This window comes from Cyrtonyx montezumae, unplaced genomic scaffold, assembly GCF_038088225.1.
Source record: "Cyrtonyx montezumae isolate F1298 unplaced genomic scaffold, pur_monq_1.0 scaffold_5, whole genome shotgun sequence".
NCBI classification, from domain to species: domain Eukaryota; kingdom Metazoa; phylum Chordata; class Aves; order Galliformes; family Odontophoridae; genus Cyrtonyx; species Cyrtonyx montezumae.
Window position 1 is genome coordinate 13,218,532 of NW_027072056.1, and position 12,615 is coordinate 13,231,146.

Genomic DNA, 12,615 nt, shown 5'->3' on the forward strand with positions numbered 1-12,615 from the left:
AAAGACATGTTGATTTTAGCAATGTTGTAAAAATCTCAGCAAATTCCAGAGCACTGAGAACACTGATGAGTGATGAAGGGGAAATGCAGAGTTTCAGTGTTTTATCTCAATCTGTAAGTTGCTTTTGAAGTATACAGGAAGAGGTGCTGGGTTTTGAAATATTTCATGAAACATGACTAAGAAGTATCAACTTCGAGTTGACCCTGGAAAGCCAAGTATCAATTGGGAGTTTGTGAGGCTTGGACTCTGGGCAGGAGGTACTCATACTCACTGTCAGGGGTGTTCAGTGGTCAGAGGCAAGAATGATGTGACATGGAAGACAAGGGCAAACAGAGACAAGAGCACAGAGTTTTTGCCCAGAAAGTACAAAGCACAGGGAATGAACCTGCACTACAGTCCAGTACAAGGATATACCTCAATATGGCCTTACATCAGTTTTATTTGACCCAGCTCTGCCATATGTTTGTGCAGTAATACTGCTCAGTGCTGTACTCATTGGGGATGGGGGGCAATGGGACCACTGCACAGCTCCACAGAAGCATAGCACCCATCTCCAGGCTCTAATCCTACAGCATCCCTTGCAGAATAAGGCTGTCTTCAATCCAAGCTCTGTGGCTTTTTGAAAGGGGAAGAAACTGAGGATGCAAGGTGTCCTATCATGCATCCAAGCAGCCAGATTCATACCCTGGACAGCTATGGCCCAGAGTGGCCCAAAGGTGCCATCAAGACACGCACCAAGCCCAGCTTTAGATACAGGGTGAGTGTGGATTGTAGCCCATCAAGGAGACAGCAGCATGATCAGTGCTCCACGGCAGTTGGACAAAATGATCTTAGATGTCTTTTCTAACTTTAATGATTCCATGATCCTATGGTTCTATGACTGTGACAGAGTGCATGGGTCACGCATACTTCATGCATCTCCTCAAGCTCACTCTTGATGTCCCCCTTAGTGTATCTAGAGGTTGCCACCCAGGAATCCTCCCCTTGCTCTCCTAGAAGCTCCTACAAAGGGTCCGACACTGCTCTGTTGCCCCTCCTGGCCACTCGCCTGCAGGCAAAGGCTCTATACCCCCTTAAAGCATTTCTAGAACTTGCACCCCTGCCCAGAGCTGATCCCATGCTGCAGGGAGCAGCAAGAAGCTGCCTGCTGTGCCTGGGAGGCATGGGATGGTCAGGACGGGGTGAGTCGGTTCAGTGCCTCGAAGCACCCAGGAACTCTACGCACTCCATTGCAGGTGGACATTATCAGACCGATAGCACTACCCAGACATCGACGTCTAGACACCCTGCTCTCCCCGGGTGAGCGTGGGTTTCTGCCGTGTCTCTTCATCAGGGACTGCTTTTCCCAGGGATCAGCTAAAGGCCAGCACCACCCTGCTCTCTTTGCTCCCTGTGGGAGAGCCTAAAAGCGCAGAGTGATGTATCTACTTTGTTTCTGCATTGCCAAAGAAAACTTTGCTGCTTTCCTCCTCTTTCCTCCCAAACCTATAAAACTGGCGTCCACGAAGACCCAGAAAAACACCATTCCTTCAGCTGCAGGTTCACAGCTACCTAATTCCTTTCCAAGTGAAAAAAGCCAGGACTGGATAGGTTTGCTACCGAGTGAGGAGGATGGATTTCATCACACCGGTGAGCTGGGCAACTGCGAGAGCTCGGAGCCAAGCAACCCGACTTCGTCCCTGCCCGCTGTGGTCGGGTTGCAGTTGCTTTTCTCCCCTTTGTCCCCCACCCCCTCCCCCCACCCGGCGTTGCGCAGTACCGGTCAGGTAATCACGAGCCTGCTTGTTTGTCTGTGTGCAACCTCAGGAAGCAGCTCCAGCAAAATCCCCTCAGTCATCAGAACGCATTAAAACCACGGTGTCAAAACAATACAGCCCCATCCCCACCTCCAGCAGGGCCTTTATCGGTAGTTATCACCTATTTATCTCAGAGCTGGAATTACGGCAGACCTAGGCTGATCGTCGGGGAGCACCACCCATCCCCACCATGCCCCCCCGCCCCCCACACCCCTCCTCCTGTCGCTGGGAAAGACATAGCGTTCGCTTATTGCGTCCGGAACCGTCAATTCCCAAACTTAAGCAGGAGAAAGGGAAACTATAGTCAATAGGCAAATAGACGCTTCAGGAAGAGGACGCTCCTTCCTGGTCTGTAATCCCCTTGCTTAATAAACGTTTTAAAATCACTGCGCTCACTGAAGCGTTCAGAAAGGTACATTTCTCATTTAAGAGAGGAAGAGGTAGAGAGCGGGGTCTTTATTATAAAATGGTGGAATCGAAACTTTGGATTGAGGGTCCCGGCAGCATTTGCAGACGGATGAGCCGAGTTTGCCCTTTGAAAGCTCTTTAAAACGAGAAAGGAAATTGTATTTTCCACTGCTTCTGCTTTGTTTTCTCCGCAGCTGTGTACACGGTGGGAGATGCCCTGTGCCCGCACTACGCGGCGGTGGTGCTGGGGGGTTTGGGGGGGGGGGGGGGGGGGGGGGGGGGTAGGTGTTTCACACGGATCCGGGCAAGAATGAACGGGACCAGCGCAGTGTCACCCCCACGGGTGCCGCCCGACGGGCACAGGCTGAGCACCCCAAAGGTGCGAAGCATCATCCTGCGGTTGAGAGCAGCGCGGAAACCCCGCGGGGATGGGCGGGGCGGGGCGGGGGAGCGCGGCCGCCAGGGGACGCACTTTGCGCGGCTTTAAAAGTTGCGCGGAGCGGGGCGCGGGTGCCAGTGCGTTGTGGGTTGCGTTTGTCCGTGCTTCATCGCAGCCAACCTCCGCAGGTGCGGAGCAGCCCCGCGCAGCCATGGCCAGCGGGGGCCTGCAGCTCCTGGGCTTCGTGCTGGCCTTCCTCGGCTGGTTGGGCATCATCATCAGCACCGCCATGCCCCAGTGGAAGATGGCATCGTACGCGGGGGACAACATCGTGACGGCCCAGGCGCTCTACGAGGGGTTGTGGATGTCGTGCGCCATGCAGAGCACGGGGCAGATCCAGTGCAAGGTCTACGACTCGCTGCTCAAGCTGGAGAGTAAGTCCGGGTAACCTCGGGGGCGGTGGCTGGGGCCTGTGGGAGCTGGGGGTGCCCATCTCATCGGATCTTTCCCCCATACTCCGGCCGGTTTTGTCGGGGCTTGGACTGAAACGCTGGGATTTGGTGTGCTGGTGCCATCGGGCTCTCCCTGCATCGCTGTCGGGGCCCCGATGATGCTAGGGGGTTGTGCTGGCGCTTGCTGCTCTTTTTGGACTGTTAAGGTCTCAATCTTATTAAAGATGCTCCGCCTCACTGCCTGTCCCTTGTGGGGTGACGGTGTAAGGCTCAGGGTGACCTTTCCCGCTCGGTTCCTTCTCCCCGTTGTTCGTCCCGTCGGGGTTTGGGTGCGTGTCCGCATCACGGCGGCACCTGGGAAGGGGTAGGGACCCACTGCCCTCTGCCTCTCCCTAGAGGAGCACTTGGGGAAGGGATATGGCGTTCATAACGTGCGTCTGGAGACGTCGTAATTGGGAGAGAGCTTCTGGCGGTAGAAACGGGCAGGAGCTGCTTTTATTCGGGTATGGCTCAGCAGCAACGTTAGTGGAAATAGTGCAGGAGTTGGTTGTTCAAGCGCTGATCCTTGTATGTCCGACCGTTATGATTTTGTTGCTGCTCTTAAGTGGGATAGGTTTGTTTTCTGGGAAGTGCAACCTGGGAAAATTACCGCTCCTCTTGTGGGGCTTTTAGGCGGAGGAGGGCTGGCAGGTGAGCTGGCTCTCAGCCCAGGCAGCGCTGCCTGTGGTTTCTGGGCAGAGCAGTCCGCTCAGGTAATGCCGGATCCTTTGTCCCGTCCTCAGCTGGGGGTGCAGGGACACAACCCATCCTGCTTGATGGCGGTTGTCACGCTGACCTGTTCTCGTATCTTGGCTGTTTCTGGAGCAGTTGCTTGGACTGCAGTTTATGCTAACATTCAGAAGGGATTTAAAAAAAATAACCCTTTTCCGATAGTTTAATAATAACCCCAATGCTGGAACCGCTGAGATCGGCTTGTCCTGGAACATCATCCTTCTCACTCCCTAATTAATGAATCACTAACAACCACTTTGGTTGCCTTCTCTTTCCCCAAGAAACGAACGTGTAGTTTCACATAAACTCACAGCCCATTGAGTACCCCTAGGTTCGTTTATCACCACCCCTCCTCCCCTCCGTGTCGCGCTGTGATGCTGCCCACCCCGGGCCCCACCTTCACTGCCACCCCATGCCAGCAGCCCCTCCTGTTCCTCAGCCTCGAGGGCCTCAGCAGCCGAAGGTGCAAATGACGCCCTTTGGGAACGCGGTGCACCCATTCAGCCCCAGCGAGGTGTGGGCTGGGTGCAGTGATACTACGGTGTAAGCTAAGCTTCAAGCCTTTTATCTCGCTTCTCGGGGTGGGGGGCGAAGATGCCGGTGGGGCTGAGCAATCTCCGAGTTGTGAAAGGTAAAACTTGCCTCGGGGGCTGCGGCAGCAGCCCATTTTGCTGTAAATGAGACTCTTCTGCAGAACCAGCCCTAAGCCCTGCCTGCCTCCTGCACACCTGCCCCATTCCGAGCTGAGCGCTCAGTAGCAGTTGTTCCCTTCACCTTTGATCCTCGGACAAGGGGAAGGTCTTCCAAGGCTTTGGGGGGGAGAGTGAGGTGCCAAGGACTGAGCCTGAGCTGTTAACGGCCCTTTATCCCTTTACAGAGCTCCCGGTCTTACACAGACCTGAAGGTTCCCAGGAAGGATAAGAAATGGAATACTGGGAGATGCTCCCTTATTTGGGGAGGTCAACGACTTTAAGGCTTTCAATGCCTTTTTCTTGTGGCACCTCAGCTTTCCCAAGTCGTTCCCCTCTCACCTGAAAGCACATTGTGCCTTCTGCTGTTTCTTTACCTGTTCTCCCCTCAAGGTCTTTGGGCAGCGACCTGTTAATGCTGTTTTGGCTGGAGGTGTGAGCCCCAGCTCCTATCCGGTTTGGCAGCTTTGCCCTGGGACAGGTGCAGCTGTGCAGCAAGAGCTCCCTTCCTGCGTTCACTTATGTGGTGGTGGTACAATGATGTGGGTTGCAGAACTTCCCGACTCTGCTTTCTTGCCAGGGCATCCTGTGCCCAGATCCATGTGTCTGAGCCTCGTGCACTGATGGGAGAGGCTCTGATCCTGCAATTACTTTGCCCACGTAGAAAGGCTTGACTCTCATCACCTGCTGTAATTCCACCTTGTGGGAGTGGTGAGAAGTTTTGTCAGCAAGCTTGTGGCTGTCTGGGAGCTCTTCCTATTTCTCTAGGTACACCTGTGCTTGCTTGGACTGGGGCTGGATGTCAGGTGAGGCTGGCACAAGCTTGCCAGGCTCTCTTAGCCAGCTGAAGGGCCTTCTGCATGGCCATGCTGCTGGAGTGCACCATGCTGGCACTCCTCCCACACTACATTCAGCTGAGAGCTTATGTCAGGCTGGGACATGCTCCCATTCAGGCAATAGAAAGGCTGTGTTTTGCTGGCTGAGGTGAAAAGCGTGGCCACATGCAGACACAGAGGCAGAAAAAGCCACCCTTGCAACCAGGCTTTATTGCACATTGTTCTTGTAGCCCTCCAGCATCGTCCATGGAGCTAGCTCAGCTTTGGGCTCCTCCAGGTCTCAGGGGAATGGGAAAAGGCAGGAGGCTGAGGATCACCTGGACTTTGGCTGTGGATTCTCTCAGCCTCGATGTTGTCATGCTCAAAGCAGAGGTTGTTTTGGGTTGTGCTTCGGCTGTTCCAACTGGAGATACTCATCACTTGGTTGATGGCAGTGCTTGGAGATGTTCTGTGTTTGAGACAAGCTGAGACTTATCTGTAGCTTCATCACCAAACCTAGTACATCTGCAACTCGCTTTGTGTTGTAGCTCAAAAATAAACAAGGGTTTGGATGCCCTCTGGGTCAAACAGCACTATGGCAATGTGAAATTTTCCCTCCTTCATCACCACCCTGGCTGAGCCTGTTCCAGGAGCAGGGGAATGGGAAGCGATGCGCTGGGGGGAGATGAAAGGTTCATCCGCAGGTTGCGGCAGCTTTGCTGGTGCTCCAGTTGGCAGACTGGTCTTCCAGTGAGCAGGGGGGACAAAGATGTCCTAATCCTTTGTCACCTCTTTTCATCTGGAGTAAGCAGGTAGAACCTGCGAGTGTGCTTTCATGTGGGTTAAGGGTTAATCTGCTCCCGTGTTTCTCAATCCATGTTCCTGCCTTATGAAAAATCGCGATGAAATGATAAAGCAGTCTTGTTTTTGCTGTGCTTTGACAAGGTAGAAGGTTACTTGGAATGCCACCGAGGCTGTTCCTGTTCAGTGCTGTGTTGTGTCTGTAGAAGGGATGGGAGTCTGTTGCAACACAGTGGCTTTATTGCTCCACAAGCTGCTTCTGCTAAGCAGCTTTAGTGTAGTTAGTGTTAGTCTGCTACTAAATCTCTTGGTAAGGGAATTTCCAGGTTTGTGGGAAAATAGGCTGCCTGGATCTCCTGACCAAGGATCGGGAAATGCTCGGACAGGGTTGCCTTGAAAAAGGTTGCTTTAAGTCAACCTCCCCCAGCTGTTTGAGTGACAGTAGGGGAACCTTGAACCTTATTTGCTCTGGGGTAGGTGCAGTACGAGGCCACTGTTGCTTGTTTGTTCCCAGCATTCCCATGCAGCAGGCAGCCTGTCCCTGTTTGAGTCTGCATCCTGCCCAGGTTCCTCTATGTGGTCGTTAGACTTGTGAGGAGGTGCGTTGGAGGAGACCAGATAGGAGCCTCTCATGGTGATGATGAGCTTGCTGGGTTTGCAGTGGTTTTGAATAAGGCTTTTTGGGTTTATTAAGGCTTTCTGTAGCACGGCTACAGCGTGTCACACCTTTACTGGCTGTCTCTGAAGCTCTTGCTGCTGGCTCAGATGTTTACCCCACTGCGTGCCTCCTGGGACTGATGCCTCTATGCTGGTGAGGGTGAGCAGCAGGACTTCAAACCCAGCTCCCTCAGTGAGATGTGTTCTGCTTTAATGAAACTCCAGTTGGAAGGCTCTGAATGCTGCTGGCTTGTCTCTGAAGTGGATGATATAACGTGCTGCTTGCAGTATGGTGTCTGCATAGGTCTTTGGAAGCTTCTGTTGTGGAGATTAGAGGAGCTGTACAGCATCTGCTTCACCTGCTCTGTCATGACTTTGCATAGATTCCCCTAGGAAGGGAAAGAGGTCCATACAAAGTATGCAAACAAGGCATTCATTGAGCTTCTTGTCAGAAAAAAATCTGCACGCAGATCTGTAACTGCAGTTTTGCACTACAAAAAAATCTGATGGTACTTTCCCAATAATTCTGTAGCATAGGTGATGTAAACAGAATAAATAAGGAAGTGTGGTGACTGAAAAATAACCCCGATTCAGTCTGGTGAAGTCCTCATTTGTAACCAAGGGATTGGCAGCAATTCCTTGTGTGACTAGCAAAAAGGGGTAAATCTGAGTTAGGCATCAGGTGAAACTGCATTGAGTAGTTTGTCCAAATGCTATATAGTAAGTCAAAGCTATGGGATAGCAAGTAGAAAAAGTTGTTTTCACTGTGTGCGTGGATCAAGAGCTGCATGGCATCTTAGCATGGCCTTCGGGATTCATGTTAACATTTCCCAGTAGTTTTAAGACTCTCTTGACAGTACTTAGGGCTTTCTTGCCACAGGCATTTTCTGGCCAGATCTCAGTTGCAATAAAAAGGCTTGGCTTCTGAGTAAACAGTGGTTGATATTGACAAAACATGGCCATCTGACATCTGTTGGTAGTGTCCAGCCAGCTTGGCACAGGGCTGCTCTGTCCCAAGGGCTCTTGGTCTGTGGTGTGGGAACACTGGGTGCTGCAGGAGTGCTGCTGCACTCTGAGGCACCTGGATTGCAGGGGAAATACTGCTTCTCTCCGGTATAATACAGCTGGAAAGTTAAAGTGCTGTTGCTAACCTGTCCTGTTTAGCAGCTTAAGATAATGCTGCTTAATTATATCGTTTTTAAAGTACAGGGAAAGGCCCACGCGAACAGCAGAGCTAATACTAAACTAGTGTTCTCATCTTCTGGATGTGCAGCTTTCATTAACTCAGTTGCAAGTGAGTACATAATAACTAATTGCTTGCTTTATCATTAACAGTGATGTACTGCACATACTGCAGAAGTGGTAGGAAGGTGGAGGTCCTGCAAGTGCCAACCTACATCACTCTGCTGTGTTCTTTGGTCCCCCAAGAGAATGCCTGAATTCTGTTTCCTTACCTTGAAAAACACGTGGTTTTCTTTTCTTGTGTTCAGCTACTTTTGCAAAGCTGGCATGGCATGTACCCAGATAGCATTCCATAGTTGTTTTTTTTAGCTTCACAAAAACTGTACAAGTTTGAAAGATTTGGATTTTGTTTTTTTTTTACAGCAAGTCTTAAGTTCATCAGACATGCTGGAATGATTTGGTACTGCTGCAGGGAGTGTTCTTTCCCATGTCCAGTATGAGTGAATGTCTCTGGTCAGCCTCTCCAGATCTGCTGTCACGTAACATTTTTCCCTAAATATATGGCAGCTGAATTGGTTTTCCAGGTAGTAACCCATAAGTAGTCTCAATTAATGGCACAATTGTAAGCTAGAAGCTACTTTGTGGGTGCCCATTCTCTGAGATTGGAGAGCAGTTTCTTCAAGAATGTCTTCAGATAGTGTTGTGATTTTTATGCTGAAGTGATGAATGGTTTGCAAGTGGGTTTTGGCAATCAAAGCAGCAGATGGGTTTTGCCTAATGCCTGGGTGGTGCCGAGGTGTATATCAGCCCTCCTTTTGGAGGAGGTGAGATGTCACTCTGCCAGGCTGATGGTGGGATGTTTCCTAAGAAAGCTGTTTCTTAGGAAAGTGTGTCACTTCCTATTGCTCTATGTATCACCTTCGTACTGTATTGTTTTTAACAGGTTGTATAATCTACTCCCAGAACAGTAAGGTCCTATTGTGTGTGTGGAGGCTTGTCCTTATTTTAAAACAGAACTTTTTTTGTTAAAGGCCAACAGCTTGTTGATGTGATCAGAAGTTTTCCTGCAAAGCACAGTGAACAAAGTACCCGGTGGGAGGTACATGGTTCTGCAGTCCTTGTGGACTGCACTCCTGACTGTGCAAAAGTATTTCAGGTTGAGCACAGAGACCTTTGTTGTGTACCAGCTCTGATGGGCAGCATGGTAGTGATGCTGTGGGGATGTGCTGTACTGACTGATGGGTTTGCAGGTGCTCTATGGTACCATGCAGGGCATGATTTAAACCTACAAGTGCTCACAGACCTACAGAATGGATTGGTGTGGGCTGCATACCAGGATTATAGTGCTAAAACAGTATGCATCACACATAGCTGCTAAATAACCAATGTCAGGGGCAGCTCTGTCTTAGTCACAGTGTGCTCCTGGGAGCTTCCTCCTGTGATTATCCAGCCCTGTTTGCTCCCAGATCTTCCTAGGACTGTGTATGAGCTGGCATGCTGTTCAAATAAGCCTGGTTTGCCAGGCAGTAAAGCTCAGGATAATTTCACTGCTTCTTGCTCTTGTCGGGTGTTCTGTCACCTGCAAGTTTTAATCGATAATGACTTAATTTGTATGATTGGTTTTCTTTTGTTATCTGTAAAATCTGAATTCTCTAGTTACTGTATATGTGGTTAGTATGCCATCAGGTGAGTTAATATAAAGCCAAAGCTTAAGTAAGGAAATAGATCAAATCTCTCTGCTGAGCGCCTGGGCCAGGATGATCCTTGCCAGTGGGAGGCATCACCCTCTGCTGCAATTCCTCAAAAACACAGGATGTTCCTGAGACATTCAGTATTTGAGTCTTAAGTTTAACAACTTTTTGGCTTGAAGTATTTACTTTTTTCCGAGGATAATCTTTCTTTGACAGTCGTGATTTTATTTCAATCTTCTGGAACTTGAATGTTTTCCATTTAGAGTCTTAAATCAGCATGGAGGTATTTGTACAAAAGACAGGTTTGGAGGTGTTGAGCCATAAAGGGGCCTCGCTGCCTGCTGTGGGACTATTCATATGTGTGGTACTATTCATATTAAAACACAGCTAAATGCTTTGTCGAGGTAGGGCCCAAATCTGAATACTTCTTTTGATGAACAGATATGTCCTTCTCATTGAGATTCAAATGATCCAGGAACAAAAGATGTCTGAGGGTAATTCCCAGGTCATTTCCTGAATGCCCTGTTACCATTGCATGTTAGAAGCGATTGAGAGTCCTCTGATCCTCATGCATAACAGTCCTGGAGCTTAAAGCTAGAATCTCTTGTGACCTGTATAACAGTAAAGTGAATCATAGAATCATTAAGATTGGAGAAGACCAATCAGTTTGTCTCCCTCATCATCATCATGACACTGAATCATGGCACTCAGTGTGATGTGTAACCTTTCCTTTAAAATTTCGAGGGATGGTGAATGTACCAGCTCCATGGGAGGTGGTTTGGGGTATGATTACTAAACCCTAGGAATCTTGAGTGTCTGTATTCTTGTTTTGTATCTTGAGTTGTCTTTGTGGTAAACGCAAGCCCTGATGTCTTGCAGGCAGCCTGCAGGCCACGAGGGCCTTGATGGTTGCTGCCATACTCCTGGGCCTGGTCGGTGTGTTTGTTGCTGTGACTGGCATGAAGTGCATGAAGTGCATGGAGGATGACCAGGTGAAGAAGATGCGGATGGCTGTCTTCGGTGGGGTGATCTTCATCATTGCAGGTCAGTAACATGCAGCTATTTAATACTGAATTATGTTACTTCCCAACAGATTGGTTTTGTTCCAGGTGCTGATTCTGCTGCATGCTTTTCTTGTATTTTTTTAAACTTTTGTTCTTAACAATAAGCATGGTTTTGTGTTCCCTCCATGTGCAGGTCTGTCAGCACTGGTGGCCACATCATGGTATGGCAACAGAGTGGCTCGGGCCTTCTATGACCCTTTCACCCCTGTTAACACCAGGTACTGACTCACTTGATATACGCTGTAATACAGCATGGCAAATGTTCATTGGGTTTAGTTATGGGTGGCTGTGGCACGAATCACAGAAGGGAATTGAAACTCTTGCTTTTTTCCTTGTTTCTCCACAGATTTGAATTTGGATCAGCCCTCTTCATTGGCTGGGCAGCTGCTTCTCTGGCCTTGCTGGGGGGAGCCTTCCTCTGCTGCTCCTGCCCCCGGAGTGAAACCTCCTACCCACCCAGCCGAGGCTACCCCAAAAATGCCCCCTCCACAGGGAAGGATTATGTATAATGAAATGATGAAGAGGAGCCACCAGCACTGGTAGTAAAAGCATTTGGAGAGGACACTACAATGCCGCTGTCCTGAGCAGAGTTCAGACTCTAGGTTTTGCCTTCCTCTTCTCCCAGAAATGTGTATATTTTTGTAATCCTCTTTGCTACTGGACGTAACTTCTCCTTTCTCTCCCAGCCCATGGAGGAAGGCTAGCCTAAGCTTGTAGGTATTGCCACTGGAGAGATGAAGCCTCCAAGCTTGGGTTAAGTTTAGTATTTGGGAGTAAAAGGGAAAATGATACTGTTTTTAGATGGATGTTGGTGCTTTTTTTAGTTTTTTTATTAAAAATAGATGGTAACAATTCAGTCCCCATATCCCATTAAGTTAGAGCCCAGCGTGGTGTGTGTAGAAATCAAAGAAACACTATATACAAAGAGAAGACTAATAGCTTAAGGGGAAACATAATTTTGGGGAAGTGACTTCACAGGTAGGAATGTTTGAAGAGTTCTAAACTGTTTTTATACTGTTTCTGGTGTCACCTTCCTTTCTGTGCAGATTGGCTTGACAAAAGGTCATATATAATTAAACTGGTGCAACTTCAACTAAAATCTGTAACTGTATGCATGTGCTTTTGGCCAACAGAAGGTGTAGTATAAGGCAGCTTGGCTTAACTGTGTCATCTGTTGAGAAGATCTGCTAAGATGATTGCGTATGGGCCAAGGGCTGTAACTTGCAGCTATAACAGCTAGCAAACTCCCTGGCACCAGGGAGAGAGAGAGAGAAACAATCCTCAGTTCTCACTGTTGTCTCTGGGGCTGTTGCACTGTTCCTTTGACACTGAGTGTTGCTGGTGGTTATTTCTTGATATTCTTACCTTAACTGAGCTCAAAGCTATATCCCCTTGTCTGCTGCAGGTCATCTTTTAACAAGTGTTGTCCTCTTTCCTTGAGTCATTCCAGTTTGGGCTTAGTTATAAGTTACTGATCTGTTTGCCTTATGTGGCTAAAAAAAGTTAAACCAAACAATGCACTGCCACTCCCTGATGTTTCCCCATGGATACCTCTTGTACTGTCATTTGACCCTATCTTTACTTCTGCAAATACTTTCAGTCATGATATGAAGGCAGATTCCAAGGAAACTATCCCAAAGGTTAAAGCATTTTTCTTTTAATCCAAGCTCACCAAAGAGGGAAGAAACCCAGCATTGTAAAGATAAAGCCATCATTGCATATCCTATATGAAAATGCAGTTCATGGGTTTCCACCCCTTCTCCTGAAACCAGTCTGTCACCAGTGTCTGACCAATACTAGTGAAGCTGGCTGGAGATCAGTCTTGTGTTCCTAAGAGGATGATATCAGCTTTCCAAGGCTCAACTTTGGTTTATCTAAGGATGGAAGCTGGTTGGAAGCAACCAGGCTTT

The 12,615-nt window shown here is 48.9% G+C and overlaps 1 protein-coding gene across 1 annotated transcript; it reads left to right on the forward strand.

Annotated features, from left to right (window-relative positions):
* The first annotated feature begins 2,742 nt into the window (after positions 1 to 2,742).
* Positions 2,743 to 11,960, forward strand: CLDN1 (claudin 1). Its single transcript, XM_065747821.1, has 4 exons — positions 2,743 to 3,017; positions 10,521 to 10,685; positions 10,839 to 10,923; positions 11,052 to 11,960. Exons 1-4 carry the CDS (start codon positions 2,795 to 2,797, stop codon positions 11,212 to 11,214), a joined length of 636 nt encoding a protein of 211 aa, XP_065603893.1. The 5' UTR covers positions 2,743 to 2,794; the 3' UTR covers positions 11,215 to 11,960.
* The last annotated feature ends 655 nt before the right edge of the window (positions 11,961 to 12,615 follow it).